The sequence below is a fragment of the Python bivittatus genome, unplaced genomic scaffold (genome assembly GCF_059951505.1).
Source record: "Python bivittatus isolate LINGU-HERP-01145 unplaced genomic scaffold, Pbiv_v1 ctg000840_np1212, whole genome shotgun sequence".
Lineage (NCBI taxonomy): Eukaryota > Metazoa > Chordata > Lepidosauria > Squamata > Pythonidae > Python > Python bivittatus.
In genome coordinates, this window is record NW_028277113.1 from 20,717,743 (window position 1) to 20,735,988 (window position 18,246).

At 38.1% G+C, this 18,246-nt stretch overlaps 1 protein-coding gene across 5 annotated transcripts in view; it reads right to left on the bottom strand.

Annotated features, from left to right (window-relative positions):
- KIAA0319 (KIAA0319 ortholog) overlaps positions 1–18,236 on the bottom strand; it is a 42,404-nt gene extending 24,168 nt beyond the window's left edge. For 4 of the 5 annotated variants that reach the window (XR_015794057.1, XR_015794056.1, XM_025175199.2 and 1 more), the window contains exons 1-8: positions 18,050–18,236; positions 11,333–11,494; positions 9,635–10,374; positions 6,684–6,876; positions 3,761–3,858; positions 2,663–2,750; positions 1,320–1,412; positions 413–545 (exon numbers count right to left, since the gene is read on the bottom strand). Coding sequence is in view for 3 of the 5 variants with exons in the window: in XM_025175199.2 (XP_025030967.2) it covers positions 413–545; positions 1,320–1,412; positions 2,663–2,750; positions 3,761–3,858; positions 6,684–6,876; positions 9,635–10,374; positions 11,333–11,494; positions 18,050–18,089 (1,547 nt within the window). In the remaining 2 variants the exon portion in view is untranslated. The remainder of the gene's footprint in view (positions 1–412; positions 546–1,319; positions 1,413–2,662; positions 2,751–3,760; positions 3,859–6,683; positions 6,877–9,634; positions 10,375–11,332; positions 11,495–18,049) is intronic. The other variant, XM_025175202.2, reaches the window with a different exon arrangement.
- Between the last annotated feature and the right edge of the window lie 10 nt (positions 18,237–18,246).

The following is an 18,246-nucleotide window of genomic DNA, read 5'->3' on the forward strand; positions in this document are numbered from 1 at the left end:
TTATGATAGGATCTCAAGCACATTTGAGAAAAGACAAATGCTGGTTCTCTCAGCCTGCCGCTTGAGAAAATCTCTGAAGCTATAAAGTCAGAGATTCAAACTACACAAAAATGGAATAAATCTGGGGCTAAGGAGGTAGTCTCCAGAATTACTCATTCTGTTTATGTGGACGGTTTCTTCTAGAGCAGCCTGAGAGGAGAATGAGAAATTATAAACATTTTTTTCTCCATTCATGACTCTCTGCTCAATCCTGTTGCTTTCCATGAGTAGAAGGAGCTCTTCCATTGATGGAAAGACCAATCTGGATCCAACCCTAAACATAAAGAACTGAGTAGTTCCTATAAATGCAGAAGTAGAGACTCCTTGGCTTAATTTGTAATTTGTTGAGAAAGCAATAATTAGAATCACCCACCTGAAAGTGTAATTCCCAGGAATAAGGTTAGAGAGGTATAAAACAGGTGTATCAGCTGATGCCTTCTTTTCCCGCAAGGGACCTTCAATTTCTTCCCAGTGGTAACTCATTATTTTAGTATCATCTATGCTTTCTGTGTTCAAGGGAAATATCACAGCCACAGATCAATAAGCAAGTATCTCTGTAAGTACTTATTATTATACTAGGGGTATTTCTTGTCAAGAAAATGCTGTGATTTTTTTATCTGTACATTGGCTTGATTCATAAAAAGCACTTACTCCCCCAATTTTTCCTCACGACAACAGCAACCTTGTAAAGTAGGTTGGGCTGAGAAACAGCATCTGATCCAAAGCCATCCAGTGAGCTATGGATGAAAGCGGACTTTTTAATCATGGTTTTCCTAGTCCAACCCCTTAATTTGTAATTATATTGGTTCTCTACCAGAACTAAGTTTTCCACATCACTGACATGCTGGCAACTCATAGAATATGCCAACATCTGTCTGATGACAGACTGTTTATAAAAAGGTACAGATTTAGGAAATTACATTTAAAAATAAATGGGGAAAAGTTGTATCAGAAAAAGGACATCTTTGAGAATGTGTGCAGGAAGAAATAACATGTATTAGGGAAAACAGAGTAAGGTGCTTTCCTATCTATCATCTATCTGTCTGTCTGTCTGTCTGTCTGTCTGTCTGTCTGTCTGTCTATCTATCTATCTATCTATCTATCTATCTATCTATCTATCTATCTAAATATGGAAAAAAATTGTAATTTCTTAAAAAAAAATAGGTGACAATGGAAAAGAATGGAATAATGTTTGAATCCATGCCATAATGACTTAGATTTAAACTGATTTCCACATCCCTATATTATAATGCAAAGCAATTGTTGCAGCTGGTACTTACGATTTCCATCGATGAGGGTAGAGGTAGTAGGATAAGAAATCTCCTGTACTTTGGGAGAGACAATAGCAACAGGTGGCTGATTTATTCGGATTGCTGGATAAAGATGAGAACCAGAATATCTCGTATAATTAAATAAACCCACTGCATGCATTTCAAGACGATGCCTATTAAACAACCAGAAACCACTCCCTGTTCATTGAAAATATTAAATTCTTGAGCAAGTAAAAAATAGATTTTGAGCAATATCAGATAAAAAAAAAAGATCACTGCAAATTACTATTTGCAAAACAAAGAAACAAACAAACTCACCCTTATGGTTCACCCCAAATGAAGTAAATTGTATCAGGCTGGGATTTTGTGATGCTGGGGTGGGCCAAACAGTAAACAGCAGTCGAGCAATCATAATTTTCACAAAAGCAGTAATTGTTTCAATATCCTGTTTTGTCCCTTATGTGAACAAACTCTATGATAATCCTGCACAACTTTTTTGGGGGGGGGGCCAAGAGATGCATCTTTCAACTAGCATGCCAGAAATTGCCTTTCATAAAGAGAGCAGGACCTCATCATGCATCATTAAATGTTAATTTATTAACAGAATTAAATAAATTTAAACATACCTGTATTATTATTATTATTATTATTATTATTATTATTGTTGTTGTTGTTGTTGTTGTTGTTGATGATGATGATGTTATTTTATCCTGCCTTTCTATTTGGAGAGCATTCAAGTTAATATGGTTACTCCCCGTGTATTTAATAATTTCTCTTCTCTTCTGAATCAAAAATTATAGTTCAGCACCAACCTTTGGAAGGGGCTCAGGAGGCTACATCTAAGATTTGGTGGGAGACATGTGAATCCAAGGTGACTTGATGTGTCCTATCTAGGATTGTTACAAATAGGTGGGAAATGATGAGGCAGAGGGCATACATGCAGAGGAAAAAAGTCATATTGCCAATTCAAGCAAATTAGCAATGCCTGGTGTTTAACATAGGCTGCAAGTACTTAAATTCAGCTAGAAGTAAATCATATGCTTGGCAACGTGATTTTTTTCCTCTTTCAACTTCAAAATTAGTAAGTACTATAGACCAAAAGAAGAAGATTCAAAGCAGGCAAAATTTCTTTAGGTGCTCACCCGGAGAACTGCCCTCCCTCTTATAATAACAAATTACAAGGACGAATCCACAAGGACACCTTCTGTCTTAAAAAGAAACGAGAGGGATAGGAACTTTTCACTGTTATTTCTTATCTGATAACATTTGGGAATAATAAAGTATCAACAGTGAACTTGCATTCAAACTCACCAGAACAGAAATTAATTGAACTGTCTGGAAAGCACTTTTACCTGGTTGGACAGTGACGTTTACAAATCCTTCTCCAAATGCATTTTCAGCAGAAACAGTCACTCTGAAGACATAGGCACCTTCTGGCAGCTGATAGAGAAACAGTGTGTGGGATTGGTGTATTAATTTTAAAGAGAATTAGGGCATCTTAAGGGCATAGCACAAATCACTCTGAGATGTGTGAGTCTACTCATATCAAATCCAGAATATGAATGTGCCCAGCACAGCCTTCCCTGCCCAATTGTCCTCCAGAAGTGTGGAGGCTGCCACTTTCTAATTCCCAATCAGTATTGTTGGAGAAGACTTCTCCAGGCCTGGACTATTACCCAGAATGGTCAGAAAATTGTTTAGGAAGAAAACAATTTAGGAAACTATAGGCAGGTCTGTCATAGCCAGCATTTAGAACAAAAATGTAATCCACCTACAAACCTATCAATACCATGACGAAATCTGGAAGCATGTTTGATATGATAGACTCTCACCTTCTCAATGCAATGTCCCCTAAGACAATTGGCTGGTCATAGGTAGAAACAGAAGCCTAATCAAGAAAACTCTTGGTTTTTCCCAACTTAGCAATTACTATATTCTTATAGATCTGTGGCACTGAAAGCTGAACTTGATGGCCTGATTCAATAAGGCCCTTCTTATGTTATTGAGTCCTGTTCTGTGCATTTAGAATCTGAAAAATAACAGAAAAAATGTCACCTTTTTCTCTGTCAATGCCCATCACTACATATTAACTTCTCTTCTAAACTGAGATAACCAATCTGCATCTTATAGCCAAGCAACCCCTGCCCACTCATGTCTGGCCATGATAACTGGACATCTGAATTGGACTTCCAACTGGCTGAACATCTCATGCATCATGGTTCCATATGATTGGAAGTCATGGTTGTGTTGGCACCCACATCCATAGATCAGGAATCCTTCTATATGAATAACTGCTCATTGATTGAGGTTCTTTTTCAAGCAGCAACCATGATTGTTTTTAGAAAAACAACTTTAAAACCATTCAGTGAGGATTACACATAACAGAAAATGTGAACACTTCCAGATACCCAGCACTTCATACAAGTTTGATTGGGCAAGGAGCTACTTACTTGAGAAAGTTTTAGAGTTGGTGTGTGCCTGTCCTTCATTTCACCATCATAGCTATCAGGATAACTAATCAAGCTCCATTCATAAATATAGTCTGTTTCTAAAAAAAGAAAATGCAGTACAATTAACTATGCCTGCTAGAATGTAAGAGAGACATAGCCCTAGACATTTTCATGGGATAGAGGAATTGTAACCCTTTCTCCCACATTCCACAATTTCTACCATGCAAGACGTTCTTCCCTGACCTGGTATCTCCTTTTGATTATGCTGTCTTGGAATTCTAGGAGCTATAGTCCCAAATCACATAAAGACACCACCTCGGGGAAAGCCAGTATAAAATATGAGCTAAGTAATTTCAGGGATATCCGTTCCAGCAATTGTATTTCTCTCTCACAACTCTGGAATGCACAAGCAAAACTACTACACAAGAGACATAACTGATGTCTAGAGAGAAAGTCTCATACAACAATCAGGCATCATACAAAGTTGCTAATTTATTCATATAATTCAGCTGGAATGTTTTCATGACAGGATTGCTGACTTTAACTTTGTCATTTGTTTTCCTCAAACAATTTAATTCTAATTTTTTTTATTTAATAAAATACTTCACTCCTTTGCCTGTTTTTTACCTGAGCCTTTCTGCTTCTTTATTTTTTCTACACACACACACACACACACACACACACACGGGGTGTGCAAATATCTGATTTTGAACTGTTTTGAGTACAAAACTTAATGAAACATCCCACCTTGAGTATGAAAACAGGTGAGTATGAAGTGCAAAATGCTTTCCCAATACTTCAAAGAAGACATCATGTGAAGCTGATGTTTTGAAAGTGTTTTGACTCACTTTTTTTCAATGAAATATCAGTTTCAGTACTCAGCATGAGCCATGTTGACCAACAACATTTATGTAAACATTCTACTTGGTGTAATTTTTTACTCTGAAGATTTAATATTTGCATACTTTAAAATTTGATGATAAGGAGCTGGCTCAGAACAGATGAAACGATAACACATGGCTTCTTACATATAATTTATTATATGCATGCACCATCATGAACCTTATGCTCACCCTTCATCCACTCTCATACTAGGCCCCCTACTTCTGGCACGAGAGGGAAGAACTGAAAACCTTGATTTGCACTTCATCCATACTGAGGCAGGAGCTTTTAAAAAATCATTATTCACAAACCCAAATATTAAATTAGGTTCTGCCTCAGTAGACTCTTCTTATAGGTTTAGTAAAATGTATTCACTTGAATGACAGTGAAACCTTTTTTAAAATCTCCATCCTACTTGCAGTATGAACTTAAGTGAAAGTGCTAGTATCACTACTAATGCATACAATTCAACTTCATTTTTTGGTAAAGTTTTTTGAAGATTACCTCCACCCTACATCTGTAGTTCTTTTACTGCGCATAAATTAGAGTGGACGAGTGTTATTTGAAAACTGAAGGACAACTTTTATTAATACAGTTTGATGGCTAGCATTTGTTAACATATTGAGTGAGTAAAGCTTAGCAAGGATCTTCCACAGGTAGGTAAGTAGGTAGGTAGATAGATAGACAGACAGGTGTGTGTGTGTGTGTGTGTGTGTGAAGGTGAGCCAGAATAATTAATATTCTGTGTAAGTGATATGATTTGATTTTGAATCACATAGTTGTCTAGGTTATTCCAACATGCAGGCATTTTCTTTTGAGACAAGAACAATGGCTGATTAGCTCTCAGTTTGAATTTAACTGTTGATGCTTCTCTTCTTTTTAAATCAGGCTTGCATAATGCTCACCAAAAATTATTAGCCAACAAACAATTCTACCAGCTCTATGTTAGGGTTTTAGTAAAGTTCTGGACAATTCTGTATAATGGTGACGTACTATTCCCAACAACAAATACACATAAAATAATGAAATTTTTGGTATTTTAAAACTTTAAAAGTAATAATTTAAGGGTGCTACAGACACTATTTTGGAGTACAATCCTCTGTTCCTGATCTCTGGTTTAGGCTAACCGTTTGTGGTTCATAACAATTTCAACTTTTCTCTTTTTTCTTATTTCCATATGGAACAGAATTAAATTGGAACTATGTGGAAAACTTTGGAGGTATCACTTCAGAATTCAAGCCAGTGATCAACTTTTTTACAATATCTCCATCCCCCCAAAAAAGAAAAGAGCAAGAAAACACACACCTCCTGGAAACAGAATAAAACAGACCATTTGGAGCAGGCTAGACTACAACCCTTCTTCTTGCTGTGCTAATTTTAAAAAAAAGAAGCAAAAAGTATGGGGAAGCATTAAATAAACAATACAAATCCAGAGACAAACCAAAAAAGAACATTGACTATCTCATTTGGCTGAATGTTTAAACCAGGATTTCTATCTGTTTGCTTGAAGGCAATTCTTTTATTTGTCATTATTTAGAAATAATTAAATAATAATTCAGACTGCCTTTCCATTAAGATATAACAAAAGTCAACAAGAATAAGGAAATGACTGACCAAAGTAAAAATAAAGATTAAAAATGATCACAACATAAATAAAAACACATCAGAGATTAAAATTTTGGAGACATCTGGGGGGAAAATAGTTTTTTGCCTATTAAATAAAAGACATCAGTGTCTCAATAGTATGAGCTTCTCAGAGAAAAAAGTTACACAGTGATGCCTTCTCCATGGTCACCATCTGCTTCAACAGCAGCAGCAGCAGCATCTGGAGGAGAACCTCCAGGAAGATCTTAGTTTCTGGCAATTAAACAGAAAAATATACCTTCAACATCATAGTCTTAAACCAGGAAGGGCTTTCAGCGGCCACTTCCAAACACTGAAGTTATGTTTATTTCAACAGCTGAAGAGATACGGATTATGAATATACTCTCAAAATCTCAGTCATAATGAATCCATAATGAATTCAGTCATCATGAATTACCTGCTTTGGTTGTAGCAGTGGGAAACACAACTTCATCTGCAGCACAAGGTGCAGTGCTATGAGCACTGGTGGGAAATGTTGTGGTTTCACTTTGTATGAAATTATCTAGGTTTGACATTTCAGTTTGTGCTGGGGTGGTGGAGAGAAATTCCATAATGCCTGAAGAAGGAGGATTATGGGGAGGTGTTACAACCTACAAGACAAATTGCAGGAATATACCATTATTGTAATTTCAAATACATTCTGCCTCACAGGTTGAAAAATAAGAATGTATTTGAAGATCCAGATTCAAAATCCTATTCTAGCTAGAATCAACAACATTATCAGCAAATACTGTGCTGTGCATTCCCAAATTCTAAGAAATTGCACAAATTATGTATTTGCGCAAACAGGTTTCTGAGATGCTTCCAATTCCATTACAAAAACTGAACTGAAATAGGGTGAAACCCTGGGCAATACGCAAATATGCCTGTAAACTCAAAAGAAAAAACTCCATCTGCAGAGAAAGAAAGAAAGAAAGAAAGAAAGAAAGAAAGAAAGAAAGAAAGAAAGAAAGAAAGAAAGAAAGAAAGAAAGAAAGAAAGAAAGAAAGAAAGGCAGGCAGAGGAAAGTAGATATGGGACTAGCAGTTACATGGAATATTACAAAATATTAAAAATGCCTTTGATCCGATAACATGCTTACATATGAGATGGACACAGTACTACTGCATCTTCTCCATTTGAGCTCCTCTCCAAAAAACCATGCAAAATAATCAGTAAGAAATAGAAAGTGTAAACACAGGCACCATTGTCTTAAGTTGTCCAACTTTCACAAAGCACACTTATTGTGGTTAATTCAAGGCTGGCTCTGAAAAGTCAACCCTTACATGGGCCACAATTAAACAACCAAAACAAAGACTGCAAAAACAAATATTACCTTATTAGATCAGGCCAAAACCCCATTACCAGAACAGGCTTATATTTATAAACATTTAGCAATTTGATCCCAGTGTCATTGTAATGACCTTCTCACAAAAAAGAACCATAGTAGCTGCTTTATTTTGCTAAGTATGTTAAGAATACCCTGTTTTTATTTTTTTTTATTTGCTACATTCCAAAAAAAAAAAGAACATATGACAGCCATTAAAACCATATCTACTGAAGGCCTTAGAAGAACTTACTTATTTTCTGATGCTAATCTTCTGTCCTTATTATAAATAGTTAGGTCAGAATTAAGTACTGTAATATCTCGAGCCTCTTTTTCATGCCACTGGAGTTCCCAAAGACTTTACCCCCAAAATCTGGAAGCAAACCCATGCACAGAATTGGCTTATGGCAGCAGAGAACTAAAACCTAAGTGGAAACACCTCACTTCCTCTTGTAATATCACTACATCATCACCATATGCCTTGGCTCAGAGAGTTATGGTTGTTCTTATTTACAGTGCAAATATCTGGATTGCTCCAACTTGACTCTTACTATCAGCAAAAGTAGCCAAAATGAAGTACTCCAAAGCCATAGCTGAGTGCTGTGGCCAAGCTAGAACTCACACATTTATTCCTCTTGAATGAATCTAGAACTGGAAGCAAAAATTAAATTTTATCTTCTTATCTGGCATATGAGGGTAGCAACAAACCGAGTCTAGATTATCATTAAATATTTGTTCCCTGATGAATTTCTATTTGATTTAACCATTACTGGTAATGGACAAGCTTCCACAGAGTGTGTTTCAGGTACATTTGATGGTTTAAATGTTTCCTTTTAATGTATGCACTAAAATACCTGTGCATGCATACAGAATTCATTTGTATATAAAAACTGCTAATCTATTTTCAAAGAGCTATGTTTTGCTCATAAAGGGTTATGCTTTGCTTATGAACAGGATTCTTTATATCCTGTTTGTATTAGCAAAAGTAACAATCTTATGTTTTAAATGATCCAAGGGAATGTGATAAAACAAATGAATTAATTAAGAATTGCATGTTTCCTTTGTAGAGGCAATGCTTTCTAACCCATTTTCAAAGCTTTTAATTTGGATAACACACATATATGCACAAGTTTATCCCTCCTCTTTTCATTCTTCTTTTACTAATTAGCAAAAACTGAAGATACAAGTAGCAACTCTAGGGATTTTTTCTTTTAATGCAGCCTCTTAGTGGAGCAGTCAAAACTGAACAGGTAGATTGGCATCCTTAAGGTTAGGCCCCTGAATGGCAGGCAGCTTCAGTATAAGCTTCACAATGACTGGATCTTTTTCCTATCACACGTGCATGCTTATTTCTTCACTCACAGAAAGTTGTTTGAAGAAATCTGCTTTGCCTTTTTTCATACCAACACAGAATTTTATCAGGAATGAAAAAATTTGCTACTACTTAGGTTGCTCATTTGGGTGGGGAATTTGTGGCCCTCTGGATGTTGACTAGCATCCATGGATATTGCAAGGAATTTGCAATACTGACTCAGCCTTGGTCATTATGATACAAGCTACATCCAGAACGATCTGATGCAAGATGAAGTGTCAGAGCAGATAAAAGGAAATACTTCTTCACATGCAATGCTTTATGAAAGTATTAGTTTATGAAATTTGCTGCTACAAGATATAGTTCTGATCACTGGTTAACATGACAATTGCATTAATAATGGTTAGGTCTGCCAAGGGCTATTTGTTATATTGTATGGCAGCCTTTCAAACTAGCTAGGGAAGCCAGCATTAATTATTTTTATTATATTTTATAGTTCAACTTCTATCATGTTCTCTTAGCCTAAGATAGGGAATGTTAGAGCAGGGAAGGCTGCTACAGTTCCGAGTTCAGTCTCTGCCTGCTTGTTCACCTTCCAAGGGCATCTTGTTGCTCACTATCAAAATTACTGGATTAGATACACTTGTGATCCAATCCAATGGGAGTATGTACACATTCACACTAATCGTCAATACCTTCCATCAAAATATATAAATATAAAAACACATACCTCCTCCTGCCAGGTGCTGTTCACTTCATTTTTAGGTGGATGAAAATCCAAATCATTTGTAGATTTATCCAGCAAGCCCAAAGCATCTTCTGACAACTTTCCAGGATGTTCAGTGGTAGGAATACTTTCATGTTTGTTTATATTTGTAGGGCTTCCCAAATAAACTTTCTCATTTTGAGGTACCTCTTCCTGTTTGTCTCCATTACTAAGTCCTGAAGAATTGAAGCCATTTTCAGTGGTCACCACTAATCCCCAGTCAGCATAGTTAATGTTCTCTTTCTCTTCAGGCTTGAGGCTCAGTTGAAAAGGATTCTGATCCATCTCACCATATTCATCAGTATAGTCCTCAAGACTGCGGTCTTTGCCGAGGAAGGTCAGTTCCTTTAGGCTACCAACTTCCTCTGAGAGGTCACTTGCCATGGAGCGGATCACATTTGATGGCACCTGCCCATGCCCCAGCAAGGTGGTTGGTCTCTGGGAAGCTCTTACCACAAAAGTCAGATAGGACTTCACCTTCTCCATTTTCTTGGGCTCACAATTTCCTTGATGCTGACAACTGACAACATAGCAATGCCGCTCAAACATCCAGGCCAAGTCACAATCTGAAAGATCACAACAGGCTGCCATGCAATCTGACATGGACACAGCACGTGGGACCCGCATAATTTTAGTTGTTTCTAAATTGGGAATGATTGCATCGGTGTACTTGGTGCCTTCCCTGCACTGCTCACAGGAACACCCTGAAAAATAGGCTCTGGTATCAGAAAGAGAACACAAGCATTGCATGACTTTCAAGTAAAGCCTAATTTTGGAGGGGGGAGATCACCATTACTGATTTACATTTTATTCAATGTAACCCAATGAATATCTATTTTATCTTTCATGGAATCTTTAGAATTTTTACTGTCTGAAGCATTTACAACATGCTTAATATTAACTATTTGCAGCTGACAAGACTATCAGAACCCCATTATAAGCTATGATTCATATAATTTTCATCTTCTCCAATGATTCTATAATTATTTCCTTCCCTGTCTCTTTCACCTTTGGAAATATAAGAGTCAGGAGATGGGGAGAGAGACAGAGGCAGTTCAAGAGAGCTATAAAATCAAACCATAAGTCATGCCTTGAAGTAGAACACTCAGCTCTTGCTTAGCAGATAGCACTTATCTCTAATTAAAGCCCAAAGAACAGAAGTTCAACTCTCCCTGTTTTTTTGAAATCAAATATAATATATTTTTAAGTTGCCACAGAAGTCAAGAGTAGGACATTCAGCTACCCTGAGTAGCAAAGCAGCTTGCTGAGTCACCAAAAAAAAAGAAAGAAAGAAAGTCTTGTTTGTTGAGCAGCAGCAGATTTCTCCATGCAAAGCGTGCATGCTACCTCAGAGCCATGAGTGTTCTATTCAGGGCTGCTTCTGTGCCAAATACCTAATCTAGGGTCTGCCATATCTCTGTTATTATTATTTTTAATATCCACTGTAATTTACAAATGTCTAGGCTATATGGATGCAGAAAGTAGGAAGTCAAAAGGGGAGGATGGATAGGTTTGATTAAGCACTACCTCTCCTAACAGCTTTGCCAGCTTCTATGCACAACGGATAATTTTGGCTAGGTACATTCTTACTTTCTCATATGATTTTGGAAGAAATTAACTTTTGTTATCTTAAACATAGGGATAATAGGAAAAAGGGCTTACCTATTAAAGCCCCCAAGAGTAAACAGAAGATTCCCAGACCTAGCCGAAGAAACATCCTTTTTCGTACCAAATCCTGTTCAGGTGGCAGGATGGAGATTCTAAGAAACCTTACCTTAAGTTTTATCTTATAGGGCCTGATTTCAAGGGGGGGGATCTGCAGTGCTGGCAAAACAAACAAAAAAAAGGGTAAAAAAGCCATGGATATTAATTAAAAAGTTACAGAACAAGCAGATAGAAATATACGCATTGCCCTCTAGCTATAGAAGTAGGGAAAATTGTACTTGCAGAAGGGAAAAAAATGAGGAAAGATAAAAGGACAAGATAAATAATTTGTGACTGTCTTTCTATAAAACTGTAGAAGAGTTCTATGTTAGGAGCTCTCATGAAAACCTTTCACAAGCAATAATATATTATTAATACTAATTAAAATATTATGAATATCTCTTAACTGTAGCTCTTTCACAAGCATCTTCACCCAAGATAATATTTGTTATGGTTTATCCACCATTTGCCAAAAATAATTCTGATTATTTGATTATTTGATTAGGTAAATAATGCTCATGGGCTTCCTCCAAAAACCATGATATATTAAATGGGTTTTAGTGCTTATAACCTCTTCCTCTTCTGTTAACAGGTGCAAGAGAAACTTCTTCTGATGTTCGAGCAGAGAAGCAATGATTTATATCAGAGAGGGGCAACTTTTAAAACTTTGAAGGCATAATCCCATTTGCATGTATCCCTTAGCCCTTCTCTCCCTTATTCCCTTCCCTTTCAGCAACTCATTCTAGATTACTTGCTTTTCCTGCAATCCAGATAGTGATGGCCAGTGAGACATGTAGGCGAGATTCCCTCTGGTTCCAGATCTTTGGAGACAGGTCGAAATACAAAACCAGGCTGCAGGCTGCCTGCCCATGATTCATCATTTCTCTATAAACCAGGGCTGGCAAACTGGGATCAAAACATGGTATGTTTGCAATTTAGATTTTAAAGGTTCTTAAATCACCATTTTTCCATTCTTAAATGTCCTGAATGTCAGAGCTTAGTATCTTGAAGTTTTGGCCTGTAATTTCCCTTAATATTTTCATAGCAACTTACAGTAAAAACAATCAAACCCAGCTCAGATAAAATCAATGCTACTTATGTCCCCAAACATTATCAAACTACAAAACATTTTTATTCACCTGCTTTACAAATAAAAAGCAGTCTAATCTCCTCCCCCCCCCCAATGGACACAGCACATTGACAAAAGAAAAGAAGTTCCACTCATTTCCTTCATAAGCAGCAGAGAAACCAAGTGGAATAGAAAAAGAGAAGTAATGTTCTCTCCTTCATCCATTGGCTTGGCTTTTGTACTAGTTGCAGAGGAAGTAAAGTCCCATCCTCCATGACCAGAGAGGAAGTCTAATGAACAGGTAAAGAAGGGACAAACAATTCTGTCCCTCCTTCACAGCCAACTGACTTGCCTGGAAGAAATTCCACGTACGTGGAATTGCGACTTACTCTGGCTAGGGTTAACAGATCTGAACTGCAAAAGTCTAGATGACCAGTAGATGGCAGCAAAGAGATGCAGAAACCTCAAGCTCTCAGCTTCCAATTAGTGGCAATCTACTTTTTTTTCAATCAGATCTGGTAATCCTACCAAGGGCAGCCAGTGAGTTTTGAACACCAAAACTGAAAGCAAGCAATAACTCCCATTACCACTGAGCACAAGTAACAGACTACAATTGATAAATCAGCTAGCAAATCCATAAAGCCACCCAAAATAAAATCAGGAACAGAATTGTCTAAAAGGTCTTACTTTGAAACCTCAAAGACAAGAATGCAACATCTCTCAAACCTGCAGGCAGGGGATATTCCAGAGAAGGGGTGTCCCTACTGAAAAACTGTGCCTCTTCCTTTTCAGTTCCTTAATCTTAAATAGTCTTGGAAATGAGACCTTAAAAATTAGGGTTAGGGGAACATGGAAGAAAGTCATCCTCCAAGTCTCTTGTTTTAAGCCATCTGAGGCATTCAAAATCAGGTAAACACAATTTTCACCATTCCAAGAGCCAATCACATTAAAAAGACAATGAACATTTAACTGCTCTGGGACTTATTAAAATGCCATTATTAAAATGAAGGTTTACACAACACTGTGATACATGGGGCAAAAATGGACATTGGCTCCCCTTGTTCAAGAGAATCTGATATTTCAGAAGCCACCCAGGAAAAAAAAAAGATGCTCTGGCTTCTAATAGCTGCAGGTCAAATACTAATTCCTGTAAAGAGCAACCTCAAAGCATTACAATTGCCCAAAAGCTGTTCACACCCCATTTGATTATACTTTGTAGGAAGTTTCAAAGAGGGGGAAATGATGAAATGCCAGCTTAACTGGAAAGATTGTTGTTATATCCATTTTGTTTATTTAAAATGTGTGAAGCTTTTCCTGTTATTGTATTTTCCAAAATATTTCCCCATATACAGACAGACATATATGGAGATGGAGATGGAGATGGAGATGGAGATGGAGATGGAGATGGAGATGGAGAAGGGGATGGATGGATGGATGGATGGATGGATGGATGGATGGATGGATGGATAGATAGATAGATAGATAGATAGATAGATAGATAGATAGATAGATAGATAGATAGATCATTCCACTCCAAGAAATAAGAATTGCTTTGGCTGGCCAGGATACACCCTCTTGCTCTACCCCAAGGCATGATGTGAAGATAAGAATCCATTAACTTCCGTTATTGTGAAGATGCTTGGTCTACATAGTATCTAGGAGACTCCCTAAGAAGCTATATATCCCATCTTTCTTCAAAGAAGAAAGGGTACATATAATAAGAAGGTCAGGATGGAGATGGTGTTTAAAATATAAATTAGCTTGACACATTTGCTCCTCATCTATTGTAAATAACAGCAGGGTTGAGCAATATGCATTACATATGCTTCCAGCCAAGAAAATAATGGAACAAATTCAAAGGGCTTAATTAAATTGCAAAGGAATTCTATTCCCCAGAAATTGAGCTGCTATTTATTTTTATTTAAATATTTAAAACTGGAATGGGAAATCTCTAGTCTGCAAGACCTCCACATCCTTCTTCCCAAGGCCATTTCCCCTTTCTCTAAAGGTAATCCATGCAGGAGGATGCAGGGAACATCTTACCCTTCTCCATAGTTCAATAATTTTATATCAGGGGTAGACAACATGAGACCTAATTTCAAAAGTCTTCATTACATGTAGGCATATACAGATAGTCCTTGACTTACAACCATTCATTTAATGACCATTAAAAGTTACAACAGCACTGAAAAAAGTGACTTATGACTGGTCTTCACAATTACAACCATTGCAGCATCCCCATGATCATGTGATCAAAATTCGGGTGCTTGGCAACCAACATGTATTTATGACAGTTGCAGCATCCCAGGTCACATGATCGCCATTTGTGACCTTCCCAGGGGGATTCCAACAGCAAAGACATTGGGGTAAGCCAGATTTGCTTAAATACTGGATGATTCACTTAATGGCCATGATGATTTGCTTAATGACTGCAGCAAAAAAGGTGGTAAAATTGGGCACAACTCACTTAATGACTGCATCACTTAGCAACAGAAGGTCTGGTCCCAATTGTGGTTGTAAGTCGAGGACTACCTGTATTGTAGGAAATCTTTGTCCTATCTTTATCAACGTGTGGCTTTGGATAAGGAGAAAATGGTATCAGAAAGAGAAAGAGTTTGGATATCCCACTCATTCTTGCTCTGATCTCTGCTTCCATCAGACCCATCAGAGTACCTATGAGGAAATGTGGTCCTTGAAAGGAAAAAGGCTGTTCAACCTCATTATTCATGATGCAATGCCTTATCTAAAAAGGACAGTCAAGGTTGACAACAGCTCTTGAAACAGGTAAAAAAAATAAATCTCCTACAATATTTCTATTTCTAGTCTGAAATAGAGTTTAACTAATTAAAAGGCTAATGCTGAAAAAAAGTAAAATGTGCACATTAGATGACTACAAACCTGTTTCCTACAAAAGATATGAATATACAAACCTGTTTCCTAACTATAGATATGAATATATATTCATATGGTGGTTAAGGCACCAATCTAGAAACCGGGAGACTGTGAGTTCTTGTCCTGCCTTAGGGATGAAGCCAGCTGGGCGACTTTGGGCCAGGCACTCTCTTTCAGCCCTAGGAAGGAGGCCATGGCAAACCACTTCCCAAAAACCTTGCCAAGAAAACTGCAGGGACTTGTCCAGACAATCGCCAGGAGTCAACACTGACTCGAATGAACAAAAGAAAAATGTTAGGAAGGGGTAAATTCTGTGCAGCTTCTATATTCTTATGGTAATTCTGTGTACCAGACAACTGCTATAAGAACAAGGTCTGAGATAATCATCACCTGGACAAGGCTCTAGATGGTTAGCGCTGTAACAAAGGCAAAAGACAAGTGTATAATATATGCATCTGATTAAAAGCTGAAGAAAATAAGACCACGAGTGGGAAGTACGACTTCAGCAGACTAAGGAACAGCAGCATGACACCATCAGTTTGAAAAAGGATTAGCAACTCTTGCAGAGAACAGCTATCACGACATGATGGCACAGATGACAAAAATAAAAAAAATCATCTGAAAGCCTCTCATGAGGTTACCAGCTCTCACAGGATTACAGTGACCTCACCTGTGAGAAATTTCTTGAGACCACTGCACCACAAGGTTACCACTATTTAAATTGTTTTTAAATGATTCTTTATTTTCTCTTGGGGATCTGTGGGCAGCCTCCAAGGGCACTGTGGGCACCTTGGTATCCAGAGATGTAGAGTGGCTATCCCCTGACCTAGAGAGTTGGACGCCATCCACATCAAAATATATAATCTGCAAAACTCATTACTGAGGAACTATAGTACCAACACTGTTCAATTGGTCTCCACAAAGACAACTTGCAAAGATTTTTGATACTTAACAATGATTGTATGAAATAGCTCTTAGTCTTCATATTTCCTCAAGGAGAGTGTGGAACCCAAACTATACAAAGATTGGCGATGCAATTAGTTAAGCAGCTCATCATGCATTGGCTGGAGTTATACTGTCTCTGCAGCTCAGTCATTTGCCTAATGAGAATAAATCCCACTGAATTCAAGTAGACATGTACAAGAACGTATCATTGTGTCATGAGTAGACATAAATGCATAGTATGTACAAAAGCTAACCTAACAGATTTAAAAATAGTAGAAACAGAACATCCAATCTATAACTCTGGACAACACGAATGGAACTTTTGCCACGTGAACTGACCCTTTCACTACTGAGGGAATAGAAAACTTCCATTGAAGTAAATGGGGAAACCCTTTGAATAGGGAAACTCCAGGTTTCCTCTGGAACAACTCCATCACAGGGTTACAGTCCTGATTAGGTTTTAACACATCCTTTATCTACAGATATTAGTTTGGATCAAACATTCTTTGAGGCAAGGAACAGAACTGAAATCAAAATATTCTATCCATAATATGTAGCAAAGATTGCAACTGTCTCTCCTTAAGCAAATTATACTAATGTGATTTTTTTTTTTTGCTGTTGCACAAGTTATATAAACTGCAGCACAAAAATGTTTTCCAGAAATGATCGTGCAAAAATGGTCTGTGGTCTATCTGCTGCATTTGTCAACACACATCAGAACTACTTTGAAATTGAAAATACATTTTAGCTAATATGAATTTTGCTACTAAAATCTCAAAACCTGGATGCAAAAAGAGGAGGAGGAACGCTATTAAGCATTACATATGAAAATAAGTGAGCTACTATTCTATTCCAGTTCCCAGGGAGTAAACACCACTGAACTCAGTGCTACCTACTTTTCACCTGCCACACATAGGATTGCACTGTTAGATCTTGGCAGTTTAAGAGTTGCCAGTTTTTGACACTTCGTGCAGGTGTCCAAAATAAATATGCATGCTCTATCTGGGTGTATTTCAGTCTAACACTCTTCATATCAATTTTAAAGGGAGAAGCACCAGCCCTGAATTCTTAATCCTTTCTCATCCATGCATCTCATAAACATTGTGAAGTGTTCAATTTATCAAATAATAAACCATCTCCTGCAAGCAAGCAATCAAATCCTTTGCTCCAGGTCTTTGTTGGCCAACCTACTGTTATCAAGAGCCATGTCTATCATTTCCGAAAGCCAGATCAATTAAATGTCCCCATCCCTCGAGTCAACAAATATATTTGTTTTTCTTCAACTTCAGTCAGGTGGGAGGGAGCAGTGGGTTTCCCACAGCGGTCTAGAAGCGACAGACAGGCAGCTCTGTATGCATTTCTCCCCCTTGTTGCCGCTACAAGAGAAACACGATCTGCCATGTTTTTAGGGAATATCGATCTGGGTGAGAAAGTGGGGGATTCAGAGCAGCATCATGAGCTCCTCAGTTGAGATGAGATGAGATGAATAAAGGCTTTGTCTGCCGACTGCAGGAGGAGAGCGAGGCGCTACCTGGAATTGGAGAGGCTTGTCGCATTTCTTGCCTGCAAACCATCTATTTGGGAAACTATCCGGCTGGGGATAAAGCAGCTTCGGATCTTACCCAGAAGCACCCCGGCAATGCACCCAGCGCGATCAGGGCAAACCCAGCCAGCTGCCTTCTCTGGGCTCGCGCCTGCTGCACCCACCGCAGTCTCGCCGCCCAGCAGCGCCCCCGAGACAGGGAGGGGGCAGTTCCGCTTCTTCTTACCTGGCGATCGCCGGCGGAAATCAGGCAGCGACGGCGACATCCGCGGGACCCAGCCGCCTCCATCCGCGCCCCATCGGCTTTTCTTCCATAGGACTTGGATGGCGAAGCCGTTCAATCCGCGGTCCAGAAAAAAAGTGGGTGTGGACGCCCGGGCGCCAACCTAGCGAAGGATGCTCGGTGTCGAGAAATCTTGATGC